At 45.1% G+C, this 14288-nt stretch overlaps 1 protein-coding gene across 1 annotated transcript in view; it reads right to left on the reverse strand.

Moving 5' to 3' along the window:
- Window positions 1–3962: 3962 nt before the first annotated feature.
- Dcdc2c (doublecortin domain containing 2C) overlaps window positions 3963–14288 on the reverse strand; it is a 118066-nt gene continuing 107740 nt past the window's right edge. The window contains exons 10-11 of the mRNA XM_021661923.1: window positions 10624–10765; window positions 3963–4087 (exon numbers count right to left, since the gene is read on the reverse strand). Coding sequence (XP_021517598.1) covers window positions 3963–4087; window positions 10624–10765 — 267 coding nt within the window. The remainder of the gene's footprint in view (window positions 4088–10623; window positions 10766–14288) is intronic.

Consider the following 14288-nt stretch of genomic DNA (forward strand, 5'->3'; position numbering starts at 1 on the left):
TGTCCCCACCCCCAACACAGATGACATGTTTCCAATGTGGACAGTGATGAATATTCAGTTGGGTAAATGTCATTGGCATTATCTCAATCAATATAAATGGAAACTCTAAGACAATCGATAGGCAGAGGGCAAACCTTCCGGGATCCAGCTGGCTATAAATGGCAGCAGCCCTCCTTTCGGCTTCTGACATAGCCAGGGATTCACAAGCTCCCCTGCTGGGTATGTGCTATGTCTTCAAACCATGTGCACAAGATGTCTGTCTCCACATAAGTATTACAACACTCTCAGCCTCTCGGAAACCAGTACACCTAGCCCTCTGCTCAGCCTTGAGCTTAGTTAAAGCCTTAGGAGTGGCACAAGCTATCAGAGTTTTGTCTTTGGTGAATGGTAAGTCAAACTGGCTAGGTGACTCTGCGAGCGCTGATGCCATCTCACAAGGATAAGAACGTGCAGGGTTACAGTCTCCATGAGCCGGAATGGCATCCTTGAGCTAACACAAGGCACTGAGGGAGTACAGGTGGAATGGGAGGGCTCCATCAGTAAACTGCTCACTGCACAATCAAGAGGAGCTGAGATGGCTCTCTAATGCCCACCTAAAAAGCTGGGAGTTGGGTGCCCATGTGCTGGCGAAGCACTGAGGGGGGACAGAGAGCGGTGGGCTAATTAGCCATCCAGCTCAGCCCAGTGAGCCCCAGATACCAGTGGGAAACCCTGCCTCAAAGGACACGATAGATGGTTTCTAAGAACAACATCCAAGACTGCTCTCTTGCCTCCACACAGATGCACACAAGAATATATACACATATGCGGCAGTGGACGCTTGGACACAGGAGTTCACAGAGAAACGGAAGCTGTGCAGAGCTAACACCTCAAGTTCTGCAGCTAGTATTTAGGTCTAGTTTTGTGCAACTCCAAATCTCTGTATCAGGGCCAGGAGTGAGGTGTAGCGCTAGACCAAAAATCACCCCCATATCCCAGTTAAAGACTACAACATTGAGCCAACTGACTGAGTTGTAGACTGGTTTAAAAGGCAAGGGAGTCAGGAAGCTGCAGTTCAAATGGGTTTGGATGAGACTGACTAAGTGGCATATGCACACTATTTAACCTCTCTTTGCTCCCCACTTTTCTTATCTGTAAATTAGGGATGACTCAGAGTGTCTTACAGAGCAGTCCTGAGGATTAAACGAAATTGTGAAGATAAAAGGCTTAGCCCAAGCCCTGTCCAGAGCAAGAATTCAGCTAATGGTGGCTTTCATTATTCACTAGTTTGAAATGTGTTTGATTCCAGACCCTCGGCTGTGATCCTGCTCATCCCCATTAGAGGATGGGAGCCGTGGCGTGGAACAGGCAGCCATATGTGGAGCAGGGATGGGAAGGATAGAGAGCAGCAAGCAGGCACTCAAACTGGACTCTAGTCAGCAAGCCTACCCATTTGGATCACGGATCTTACTCTGTGGAGATGTTAAGAAAACCCTGCAAGTATTCCAGGCTTGCTGGCTCTCCCTGGGATGCCAAAAGCATTAAGAAAGGAGACGGAAGCAGGGTGTGGTGGTACAGTGGTGCCTGCCAATAATCACAGCACTCAGGGAGGCAGAGGCAGGTGGATCTCTGTGAGTTTGAGGCCACCCTGGTCTACAAAGTGGACAGCCAAGCGTACACAGAGAAACCCTGCCAAAAAAAAAGAAAAGAAAAGAAAGAAAGAAAAGAAAAGAATAGGAAAAAAAGAGAGAAAGAAAGAGATAGCCAGAAGGTGCTTTGTGGAAGCTGTCATCAGCACTGTCTGTTCTTCCCGAGGGCCTAAGTTCAATTCCCAGCAACCACATGGTGGCTCACACTCCTCTATACTGGGATCTGATGTCCTCTTCTGGCATGCAGTTGAACATGCAGGTACAGCGCTCCTATGCACAAAATAAATAAATATTTAAAAAAATCTCATAGAAGATATCCCAACTAGTGAAATAGTGTTGTGGATACTGTAGGGCTAAACAACATCTTCGTAATCCTAATTGGACTTAGAACTGATGCCTGATGGTGTGAACCTGGCCAAGAACTTGTGGCTAGGTAGATTTCAAACCCCCCTACCATTGTCTTACTGAAGGGACAGATCATCAAACTGTCTTACAAATACTTACACTTTCTCACACAGGCCATGGCAGTCCTTTATCACAAAAACTTCCTTAGGCTGCTGATGACAGTTAATACAGAGACCCACGACTGGTCAAAGTGCAGAGACTATGTGACTGTGGATCTCTGTGCCCTAAATGGGGAATCTACAGCACACCCCCAAAAACCCAAGGCTGAGGGAACATCACGGAAGAAGGGATGGAAACATTTTAAGAGCCAGAAGTCAGAATGATTTGTGTGTGTGTGTGTGTGTGTGTGTGTGTGAAATTGTGTCTCCTGGACAGAACAAGCCCACTGCACTGATGAACTCACAGCATTTATGGTTGCCTGCATAGGACCTGCACATGATCAGTCAACACTCCAACACGGAGGGGGAGGGCCTTACGAGCCTCCACTCCTAGTGGAGGAGATACTGGCAGTGGCTAGCCACCCGAGGAGGGAGGGTCTGCTTTTTTCAGCAGTGTGGCCATTGTAGGTTGTCTGAGCTCCACTGTAAGGTGGCCTATACCCTTAGCATCTGGGTGACAGAAACTGAACTCAGTGGGTGAAGAGGGTGAGAAGGAGAAGATGGAGAAGAGGGAAGAGGGGGTGGGGAGGAGGTGAAGTCTGTGAGACATGCGGAAGATGAGACCTAGAATGAACTGGAGAGGAAAGCGGGGATGAATATGATGTGCATGCATTGTTTGGTGTATCAGTTTGACAAAGAATAAATTAAAAATGTAAAGGGAACAGGACTTGGGGCTGGGATGAGCAGGCAGGAACACTTGGTCTTCAAGCATGAAGACCACAGGGAGAAGTCCCAACACCCAAGAAAAACGAGGCTTTGCTGAGTATGCCAGTAAACCTAGCATTGTAGGGTACAATCTGAGGATCCAAAATGTTAGCTGACCAGCCAGCCTGGCTGAAACGGTAAGCTTCTGAGAGACCCTGCCTTAAGAAAAGGTGATGGCTACACACAGAAACACTGCCTCAAAAAAGAAAAGAAAAGGAGAAGAAAAGCAAAGAAAGAAAGATAAAAGATGAGAGAGGAAGACATCCAACTGCTCTGGCCCCCACATGTGCCTGCACATACTTTCACACATTGACAAATATGCAAAACGCACACAAAGAATGGAAGATTGTCTGAATATAGAGCCCAAGACACAGCACGAAAGCCACAAGGATTGCGCACAGGTGTGACAAGCACAGACAATCAGAGCAAGGCTCGGCCCAACCCATCTTGAAGACCCCTGAAGACACCTCAAGCCACCTTAAGGCGCCTGAAGTAGAGAGAGGAACCCAGGGGAAGCTACGAATGTATTCTGGGGCCATTTCATCTGCTCAGACTTCAGTTGAAAGCTTCAAGGCAGTTGAGAAATGTCTACTGTGACTTGGAACTCGGCAGCACCTCTACAAGGCGGTTGTGAAAACTGTCTAGATGACCACATGTCATCTAGAGACCACCGAAATAACAAGCAGTTCGGGCAGCATTTGGTATCAGTGTTTTCACTGCAGCCCAGGGAGAAGCCAGCTTCCAGGAGCCTCCCGACTTCAATCACCGGGAGGGCTCCTCCCCAGTGCCCACCGTCGCTTCATATTACAGATGTGTCGGAAACCGCCCCGTCTCCTGTGGGCCAGCGTCCACGGAATGGTCTACTTCTAAGGCGGAGCGAAAATAAATCTGTCGGTGTCCGAGAAGGAGAACTTCTCCAGTCGAGATATTAAAAAAAAAAGGAAATCATTAAAAGAAAGGAAAAGCTTTGCATGTAGATTACAGAAAGGAGAGAAATATTCTGAATTGTGGAACTTCTGAGTCTTCCCCTTCCCGGGAGGAAACGGGTTACTCAGGAGAAAGCTGCTCAGAATGGCAGCACCTGGACCACTTTCCAGCCGCTTTTGTCCTCACTAGGAGAGGATGGGGGAGGGGAGAAGGAGAGCCGTTCGTGGGGAAACATTGCCATCCAGTGGTCAACTTGTGCATCGCCTAAGAAAAACAACAAAAAAAGCTTAGTGATATTTTGTCAGTCAACTGATACTTGCTGGAAAGAATACCGGTCAAATGTCAAGACAGATCATTGATTTAAAAAAAAATACTTCAAACCAATAGAAATTCACACACACAGAAAAATGCCTGCCACTTTGGATGGCACTCGAAAGGCTCCGCGGAGCCAACCAGCAGTGTGAGTAGAAGCAGAACTCAGGGCCCTCTAGGAACCCACCTGCCTGGCTGTGTCCCAGAGCAGACTGTTCCCAGTCACCCTGCGGGGCTGGTACGCGATGATTCAGACAGGATGGCTGCAAACCGCCACAGCCGTTTGCACAGCTCCCGGTTTCTGCTTTAAGGCCTCATGCTTTGTTTGTGCCTTCTATCCTCCCACCATCTTGAAAAGTAAACATGCTTCTCTGATTCGGGACAAAAGTCCAAATGAAGGGATGGACAGACTGAGACTTCCCCTTGGGCTGGTGACCTTCCGTCCTCAGGCAAGTCGCTGACCTTACAGCGGTGCAAGCCCTGGTTTGTCTTTTTCTTCAAGTTTGGCATGAGGGCTGCGTGAGACTTTGATTTTACTTTTGTTCACTTGGGAGTAATGTCCATGTGCTGACCCCTCAGACCAGCCTTCAGGTTTGGGCTCGCTCACCTCTCATAAGTGATGTGGGTTTTTTTTAACCTCCCTCCCACAGCCCACCCTAACTCCAGCAGTTAGGGCTGGAGGGTCCTCCCAGATGATCTGAAAATAACCTCCACCTACTCCTGCAAGGCACAGGCTTCCAGGACTCACCTACCTTGGAGAGCTGTTTGCAATACAGATACAGATTACACTGGCTGAGTCACTGACTTGGATGATGCCGTGGTCCTGGAGTAATCAACATGTGCTATTTCATCTTAAATCAGATTCACCAAATCTAAGACATTCCTGCCTTAAAACTATAGAGACTACAATTATTCCAAAGCCTGGTTCCTGAGCCACTTCAGATGATCAGATGCCAATCTTTAAAATAAGCTTTTCTTATGTAATTGGTCAATAGCTTTTCTTATGTAATTGGTCTAAAACTGTGGGTCATGACCCCAATATGTATGTATGTATGTATGTATGTATGTATGGCCTTGGTTCTGAACACACTTTTCCCTGAATGTGGGAGTCATAACAGACAATGCCCATGAACACTGCTCAAAACATCTCCGTTTAGATTCAAGACTGTTTAGATTCAAGATCCTGCCTCACTATGTATCCCTGACTGCCCTGGAAATCCCTATGTAAACCAGGCCTTCCACCACTTGCCTCTACCTCCCTGGAAGAGGAATTAAAGGCCTGTGCCACCATACCTGGCTCAGATTCAAGGCTATGGTATCTTTAACACAAAGCTGAATTGAACTGCAATGTTTTTAACAGCACAAATAAAGTCTCCTGTGCCTGGAGATACACAACACTTCCCTTCCGTAAACAAAGATTTGTCCCCTACTATTTCTCGGCATGTATCAGATGACCATACCTCCCAGTTGTATGACGTTAGGGAATTTTACCTTAAAATTTGCTAATCTGGGTTGCTGACTTGAGTTTAAGCTTTTTTTTAATTCATTGAATCTGGGCTTGCAATTAGGACAGGATTTTCCAGCTATTTCTTTTTTTTATTATTAATTACACTTTATTCACTTTGTATCCCCCCATAAGCCCCTCCCTCCTCCCCTCCCAAACCTTACCTCCCTCTCCCTTCATCACGAATACCCCTCCCCAAGTCCACTGATAGGGGAGGTCCCCCTCTCCTTCCTTCTGATCTTAGTCTATCAGATCACATCAGGAGTGGCTGCATTGTCATCTTCTGTAGCCTGGTAAGGCTGCTCTCCCCTCAGGGGGAGGTGATCAAAGAGCAGGCCAATCAGATTATGTCAGAGGCAGTCCCTCTTCCCCTGAGAAGACCCTCAGACCCTTCTGCTCTTCCATTCCACATGTTTCGGCAAATCTGTGTTCTCACCACTGATGATCATGAAAGTAAAACATCCATCAACTCTGGAAAACGATGAAGATGCCCGATGCCCTGCAGCATCAAGCACTCAGCCAAGATTCAATTCTCTGTGTGAAAATAAATGAGTGTATCTATCTCTCATATGCAAGCTTGCATTTGCCGTTAATAAATGTTAAAATGACACGTATGCTAAACAGTTGTTTAAAATAAACCTATCATAATAAATGTTTTGTTTTTACCTAGTTTATATGCCTAGATAGCCAGCTTTGTGTAAGAACTTCTCAGGTAAAGAGTGGCCTCAGGGAGAAGTCTGAGAAGACTTTGTGGAACCACTCTGGTTGCTGGAATGGCTCTCTGCCCTCCTGCAGCATGGCTGGTCACTCAGGGGGTCAGCCTGCCGCCTTCTCCCCATGGATGCATGTTTTACTTATCAACTAGAAAAGCAGAGAAGACCACAAAAGATTTAATATGAATGACGTTTGATTGTAATATGACCTCATTATTAACTAAATAAAAACATCTGTGAATTATTAAAATTGTCATCTTTGAAAAGGTAGCAATACATTCTTAGAGATCAGAGTCCTCGGATCTTGGATTCCAACCCATGTGTATTTAAACCTATATTCTGTTAAGACAAGCAGTTGTTATTTTCAAATAAAGGAATTACTTAGCTAAAATGAAAACATTAAAGATTCATGTTATAGCTCATACTTACCAAATCAAGTAAGGCCCCTACAGATCCAATGAGAAAGTTAAAGAATGGAATTCTCTCTTTCGCCAATTAACTAAATCCATGATCAGGAATCCCACTGCTGTGTATGTAACCAAAGGAGATGAAGTTAGTATCTTCACTCCCATACACCGCACCTCTGCTGACAATCACTAAGAAACAGGGAAAATCCAAGCATCTATCACCTGGTGAATGCATGTATGGTACAGCTACAAAATAGAATAGTATTCAGCCACACCAAAAATAAAAATAAACAAATAAAAAATCTTGTCACCTGTGGCATCCTGAAAGGATCCAGAAGGTGTGGTGAAATAAGCCAGTCCCAGGAAGGCAATACAACGTGATCCCACTCATACACTAAGGCTCCATTTCCCAGAGGGGAAAAAAGGTTGGGGAGTCAGAAGCCACAGTGCAGATCTGGGGTCTGAATGCACAGTCATTGCCCCTAATCTGCATGGGTTTTTTTCCCCCAAGACTCCCACAGATCTTAAACTTACAGTTGCCCCTCCCACTCCCCCCCAAAGAGACAGGAGTGAGGAAAGCGGAGGTGGGGAAAGAGGGAGAGATTCGAAGAGCCTCCAGGGCATAAAACTGGTGCTGTGTGGCAGTGCCTCAGAAATGTGAGAAGTATCACATACACACACACACACACACACACACTCACACATACGCACACACAAACACACACATATACACACTTCGTTTATTCATTTTGGCTTTTAATTAATTTCACCCAGATGAAAATATTAAAGCAACAGAAAGAAGGAACGTTCATGAAGGACCTCTTTGAAGTTCCTTTACCACCAACATTTTCTACTCACTCTTCCATATTTAAACAAAAACACTGGGGCTGCCTGCCTGGGATGTTAGCTCCAAGCCCCTGATCACATCTGGTAACTTCGGTCCTGAAGAAATGCTGGGTTCTGACCCCAGCCAGTCAGACAGAGTAGAGCGATCCATGATTGAATGCCCAGCAAATGCTGGGTGTCATTCATAGCTGAGCACAGCCCCATGGTGGATGCTGCTGTCATTATCTGTGATATATGAAAAGTGGGTCCAGAAGCTTTTTCACCCTCTTCTCTGTTTTCAAATCTAATTGACAAAAAAAAAGCCCATGAAAGTGCTATAAAATTTCCTTTCTAGTAAAAGGGTGGAAATGTATTTTTTAATGTGAAAACTACCAGAAGGCTATCCAAAGAAATGAAGGGGAATGGGCTGGCATGACCTCAATTTAAGAAAATGGTGGCACTCTCTATTTAGAAAGAAAGAGAGAAAGAAAGAAAGAAAGAAAGAAAGAAAGAAAGAAAGAAAGAAAGAAAGAAAGGAAGGAAGGAAGGATTAAGTGAGTAGAGGTGGGACAGATGGATGAGGCTGTCCACACTAGATTCTAGGAACGAGAGTAAGTCTGTGTTCTAATTATGAATGGGTGTGTTTAAGGCTCTAAATTTATTACTGATTTATGAATGGCACATGTTTGAACAAATCAGGGAGTCATCTTGGTTCTTCACTCTCTGCTTCCTCTGTCCATTTCCTCAGATATCTACTCAGTTCTTGCAATGTGCACATGTCCATGTGTTAGACAAAGGTCCTTGACAAGATTGTTAAAAAGATGACCACACGGAATTTTGAAATGTAGCATTAATTATTAGGAAGCTTGTGTGTTCTTATCAGCAGAAGTTGGAGAATACTCCTCCCCAGCTTTGGGAAATAGTCTTAGGAAATTCGAGGAAGGAGCTGGGGCAGGGCCTTGCTAACACCTGCTTCAAACAGAAGCCTACGTCAGTGCCCATGCTTTCCAAGACAAGGGCATGTGTGTGTGAATAAGAACACATGTCTCATGGGGTAGATCCCATGGCCCCTGGAACAGCTCAGCCCTATACCCTACGTGTAGACAGGCAAGAAGTTACAATGGTTCCAAACAGAAATGCAAGCTTCCACACAGGAAGAGAAGAATTTTCTTTCAAGTGCTCATTTGTAATGGAAGAATCCTGATAATCAACCACCACATTGAAAAACATTTCTCATTTTTAAAAGCCAGTGTCTGCAGATAAATACTAAAATAAATCTGTCCTTTCAACCCATGTAATCTATTAGGGAGGAACGATGCCCTCAGGAATCTTACTTGTGTGTGGAAAGGAAGGAAGCAGGTCTATGCTCAAGAAGAAGAAAAAAAGAACTGTTATGAGGCCAAAGTTCCAGAGGAAGGAAGAAAAGCCTTCTGGAGAAGGTACTGAGAGCAGCCCTAGGTAGCTATCACATGCTAGCTCACTGCAGGCAAAGACATCCAAGGGCCCATTTATATTAAAATCACAGAGGATTGGCTACACAACAAATTACTTCACTGCTAACCCTGAGTTCCCCAGTGCTATGGTCCCCTGGATGGCTAATGCTAGCTTCCTTTGGCCCATTCAGGATATCCAGAATAACACTATGCTGTCTAAACTTTAATTGGTCTATATGACCTTCATTCCCCCAGAGCACTTTCTTCTTCTTAGTCTATAGTAACAAATAAATAAAGACATCAATGGGCTCCTGCAAGGCCTAACTACATACTCACAAGAGAGATAGGGTGTGAAATTATTTTAATGTCACATCAACATGTACCGTATTTTTTTAACTACATTATTTTTTAACTATGTTCAAGCTCAATAAAAAGAAATGATAAAGAATGTAAAATAACCAGACCAATAGAAATGGACGGGTTTGTCTGCTAACGAGGGTAAATGCTCATCAAACACTAAATTCCAGTAGGGAGATGTCAGAGCTGGGAATATTACAATACCTGAGTGTGGCATGCAGCTTGGCTCTGCAGCTGAAGGGATTCAGGTGATTCCTCACCATCTCTGTTGATGTGAAAAGACCTGCCCACTCTGGGCAGCACCATTCCCTAGGCTTGGATCCTGGACTGCCTAAGCATAAGAAAATGATCTGGTGAGATGGCTTAATAGGCAAAAGTGCTTGTACACAGGCTAATAACTCAAGTCTAATCCTTAGATCCCACAGAGTGGCAGGAGAGAAACAACTACACACATATACATACAACACCGAATAAACACTTTCCAGGCATTTCCACAACTCATCTGGCAAGAACTCTGTGCTGGCTATTTTTTTGTCAACCTGACACAAGCTAGAGTCACTGGAGAGAACAGAGCATCAATTGAGAAAATGTTTCCCTAAGGTCAGGCTATAGGCAAGCCTGTAGGGCATTTTCTTAATTACTGATTGATGGGGGAGGGCACAGTCGATTGTGGGTGGTTCCATTCCTGGGCCACATAGTCAGTCACAAAGCAAGCCTCAACAGATACAAGAAAATTGAAATAACCCCTTTGTATTTGATCAGATCACCACGATTAAAACTGGATTAAAGGCATAGATCATGAAGACCCTACCGTTTTCATCGGGAGAACCAGTGGTTCACAAAGAGAGCACTGACGTGGAGTGCAAAGTCTTGGCAGACCAAGGATGGAGAGGGCTATGGGTGGGGCAAGGAGGAGGGATAAGGAAGTGTCACCAGGTTGAGTGGTGGCATGGGGAAGGAGGAGGGGTAAGGGAGCATCAGAGAAGGGAAGGAGGAGGGGGCTCGAGAGAGACTGAGGGTCAGGGAGGAGGAAGACCTAGGTCTGGATCATTAGAGTGGGTACAGGAAAGGGTGTTTGAGGCAGCCCATTTGGTCTTTTTTTTTTTAAAGTGAAGACCGAGGAATGATTGTGAGGAAGGAGAGATTTTAAGCCATTTTGGAGGGTCAAAGAGAAAAAAAAAAAAAAACAAGCCACAATGTAAGGAACCGGGTCCAGATAGCTGGGTCACTGAAAGATGGCATCTTGTACCTGGTGAATCAGACAGGGAGATGTCAAGTGAGCCTTCTGGAGGCCAGCTGACGCCCAAGTGGGCCAGCCCTAAGAGTAAAAGATACCGAGCTTCTCCAGGTGGACCATGAAAGCTGAGTATTTCTGCAGCAGCCTGAAAATCCTTAAAGTGGACAAAGATGAGGTCAAGGGGAATAGAGGGTTGTGGCAGAGGCTGGCCCAGTTCTACATAGAGACCAGTTCGACAAGGAGAAAAACACAGAAGGCTGCACTGACAAGAACAAGGAGAAAGCAAAGCTGGCAGGAAGTAAAACCGGCTGGACACAGAAAGAAAAGTGATGCCAGGGATCCCATCAACCTTACTGATCAGTCCCAAACCAGTTCCAAAGGGCCTCAAATGGATGACCCAATGGCCAGAGGAGGGGTTGGAGCATCCTCCACTTCCCTCTGGCTCTGAAACCAATAATTTGTCCACCTGTTCTCCCAGTGAGCCTCAGATTGTCTAGACAGCAGAAAAAGCAGGAAGAAACTTACTGATCAGCACCAGGTTTTTTAAAAGGGGGGCAGGAGACAGAACAGCAGGGACCTGTTGCTGAAAATAAATGGTATCTGGCTAAATATGTTTATTATTAGCCCTATAATTATTTAACTCGGGAGCTGAGACTGCGACCCCAGGCAGTTCCCAGGGCCAGCTTTTACATGGGAAACACACACACACACACACACACACACACACACACACACACACAGGTGCACTTGCAACCATGTTGGGGAGCTTCCAGACTAGAAAAAATAGACTTCACAGTTAGGGCAAGGAATGTAGGTCAAAGTAAGGTTACAGGCTAAGGCTAAAGTAGAATTATTAGAGCTATTGTCAAGTTTTAGCACAACACCACTATGATGAATTCTCTGTGTAAAACTTTCTCTAAGCCTGTCATTGTCTTCCCCAAATGTGTCCATCATTTTCTGTCTCTGTACAGACAAGATAATGATACATAGTACATGATAACATACTACAACTCACAGACCCAAAGAAGATAAGCAACGAGGAGGACCCATGGGAAGATGCTTAATTCCCACTCAGAAATGGAAACAGAATAGACAGTGGGAGTAGTTGAAGAGAGCGGACCTGGTAAGAGAGGAAGCAGAGAGAAATGAGGATTGGTGTTAGACCCGGGGAGAGCAGGAGGTGGGAAAACAGAGGACTTGCAGGGAGAAGAGAAACCTTGGGCGGGGACTTCTCTGTGACAAGCTGGAGACAGGGTAGGCTTCTGGCGGGGGTGGTTATGAGGCTGACTCTCACTGACATTCCTAATAACTGGGGTCCCGGTGACTGAAGAGGCCACTGTCTAACCAGATACAACTCCTAATAGAGGAAAAGGAACACCAATCTACCCACAAATTCAACCCAAAATTTACCCTGCCTAAAAGATAGACAGGGACAAAAATAGAGCAGAGATTGAGGGAATGAACAGGAAAAAAAGGGTGCTTAGATCAGGATGTAAAATGAATAAATCAAAATTAAAAATAAAAATAAATACAGAAAATAATTTTTTTTAAATCTGTGTGTAAATTTAATCAAGAAAAGATGTTAAGACTGTGACTATGGAAAACAGAACCAAAAGTTTTACAATAGCAAACAGAAAAAAAGAACCACAAGGTTTTCCGAATATGAGACTGATCCTCAGTTTGTCCAGCATCAGGTCACTTTTCTAGGAGTCTTATACCAACATCTGGGCCTTGACCCTGTACACTCAGAAAAAAAAAATTTTTAAAGAGACAATGAGTCTGACCTCAAAGGACTGACAGATCTTCCTGATCTTCCTGTTTCCAGAATATCTTCTGGTACTTGGCATCAATGGCTTTGAGAAGCTTCTGTTTCTGCCAGTGTTCTTCCTTGACTTATTCTGCACACTGTGCTCTTTCACCAAGGTCCTTTCCATCAACTCCTACTCATACCTCAAAGCATGGCATAAAAATCCCACTCTGAAACCTTTTGTCTTTGAAAGCACGGTAGTACTTCCTGGCTCAGTACCCTGCCATGGACATAAGCACCTCTAAACATAATGTCTCTGCTTCCCCTCCAAAGAGCATATCTACAAAGGGGGAGCTGTTTGTTGTTGTTGTCTGGTTCAGTGTGGTTTGGTTTTCCAAAATGATATAAACTAGGGTCAGCAGGGAAGAAAGAACCTCTTTCTAAGAGAAAAGGATTCCATCAAATTGGACTACTCTGTGTGGCTTTTTCTTGATTGATAATTAATGTGGGAGGGCCCAGTCCACTGTGTGCCACCGCTGGGCAGGTGGTCCTGTGTTGTATAAAAAAAGAATACTGACCAAACCATTAAGAAGCGCCCCTTCTTTGCCTCTGCTTCAGCTCCTGCCTCCAGCTTCTTGCCCTGCTTGACTTCCTGAATGGGTTTCCCTCAAAGGTAGATTGTGATTGGGACTTCTTAGCCATATAAACCCTTTCCTCCCTGAGTAGCTTTTGGTCATGTCACAGCAATAGAAAGCCAAGAGGGACAGCCTGGCATATCATTAGTGTTCCACCTGCTCACAGATGTTTCCTAATGGATTCTCACTACAGGGCATCTCAGCGAGGTCCTGGAGACTATGCCCATGCTGAGGGAAGAAGGCGGAATGGACTGCCTACAGGCCAGTGTAAGACTGGATCACTAACTCTCTCCTCATCATTGGCTGGGGTAGCTGTGGGAGGGCTTCCCCAGCACAGGGGGCTAATAGTGAGGTTGAGAGAGTATGGAGTCTAGTTCTGAAAAGCCTGACCTGGTGTTGGGGATGATGTTCTATATCAGATCATTTGCTCAGTGTGCAAAAAGCCCAGGTTTGATTCCCAAAACTACTACATGGGGCAGGGGGGGGGGGGGAGTTGTGGAAAGTCTGTCCTGAGGAGGGCACGAATGTCATTTTCTGGGAAATGATCACTTATGGTTTCGAAGAGAAGCATAGTGCAGCTCTACCATAGCCATAACCAGCAGAATGTGTGGGGTATCACTGCCAGGAGAGGACCCAGGGATCCAGGGGAGAGAGACTGCAGAAAATTGGGTAAAGTGCCTGGCATTGTTCTTGAAAGCAGTGTTCAGCAAGGTGCATTTTCTACCCACCCAGAAGCCCTCTGTTGGCTGTGGTGAGGGGCTGATGACAGAGCCAATATAATGTAACACATGTTTTAAGCAGAAGAGGAAAATGTATCTATGATAAAAACACAACCCTTGCTGTGCACTATTACTATTTCGCTGATGATCCACCATCAGACAATGTCATCTTATTTTCTTTCCTGCATCATCAAAAGCCTTCCTTATGTATTGGCCAGCCCTCTTGGTGTGCTGTTCCAGCACTTGCATTTCCATTTCCGACAATTTAATGTTGACATTGATGGTGTTTGTATTCATTATTTACAGAGAGATCTAACCATCATGGGATGGAGGGGTGGGGAGGTGCTTGTTGACCGGGGATAATAGAAACAAGTGAGCTGAGCATGGCAGTTACCCATGCTGGGCTCCAACAAGGTGCTGGGAAGGCGTTTTCTCCATGAAGAGTAACGACCATGAGCTGATGACTGGCTTCGGAAGGCTAAAATATAAGCATCAATTTTACGTTGTGTGTTTAAGGTTTCTCATAACAAATTATTTATGTGTCAGGTACCATCTAGCGTAACAGTGCACATTTAG

This window comes from Meriones unguiculatus, chromosome 1 (genome assembly GCF_030254825.1).
Source record: "Meriones unguiculatus strain TT.TT164.6M chromosome 1, Bangor_MerUng_6.1, whole genome shotgun sequence".
Taxonomy (NCBI): domain Eukaryota; kingdom Metazoa; phylum Chordata; class Mammalia; order Rodentia; family Muridae; genus Meriones; species Meriones unguiculatus.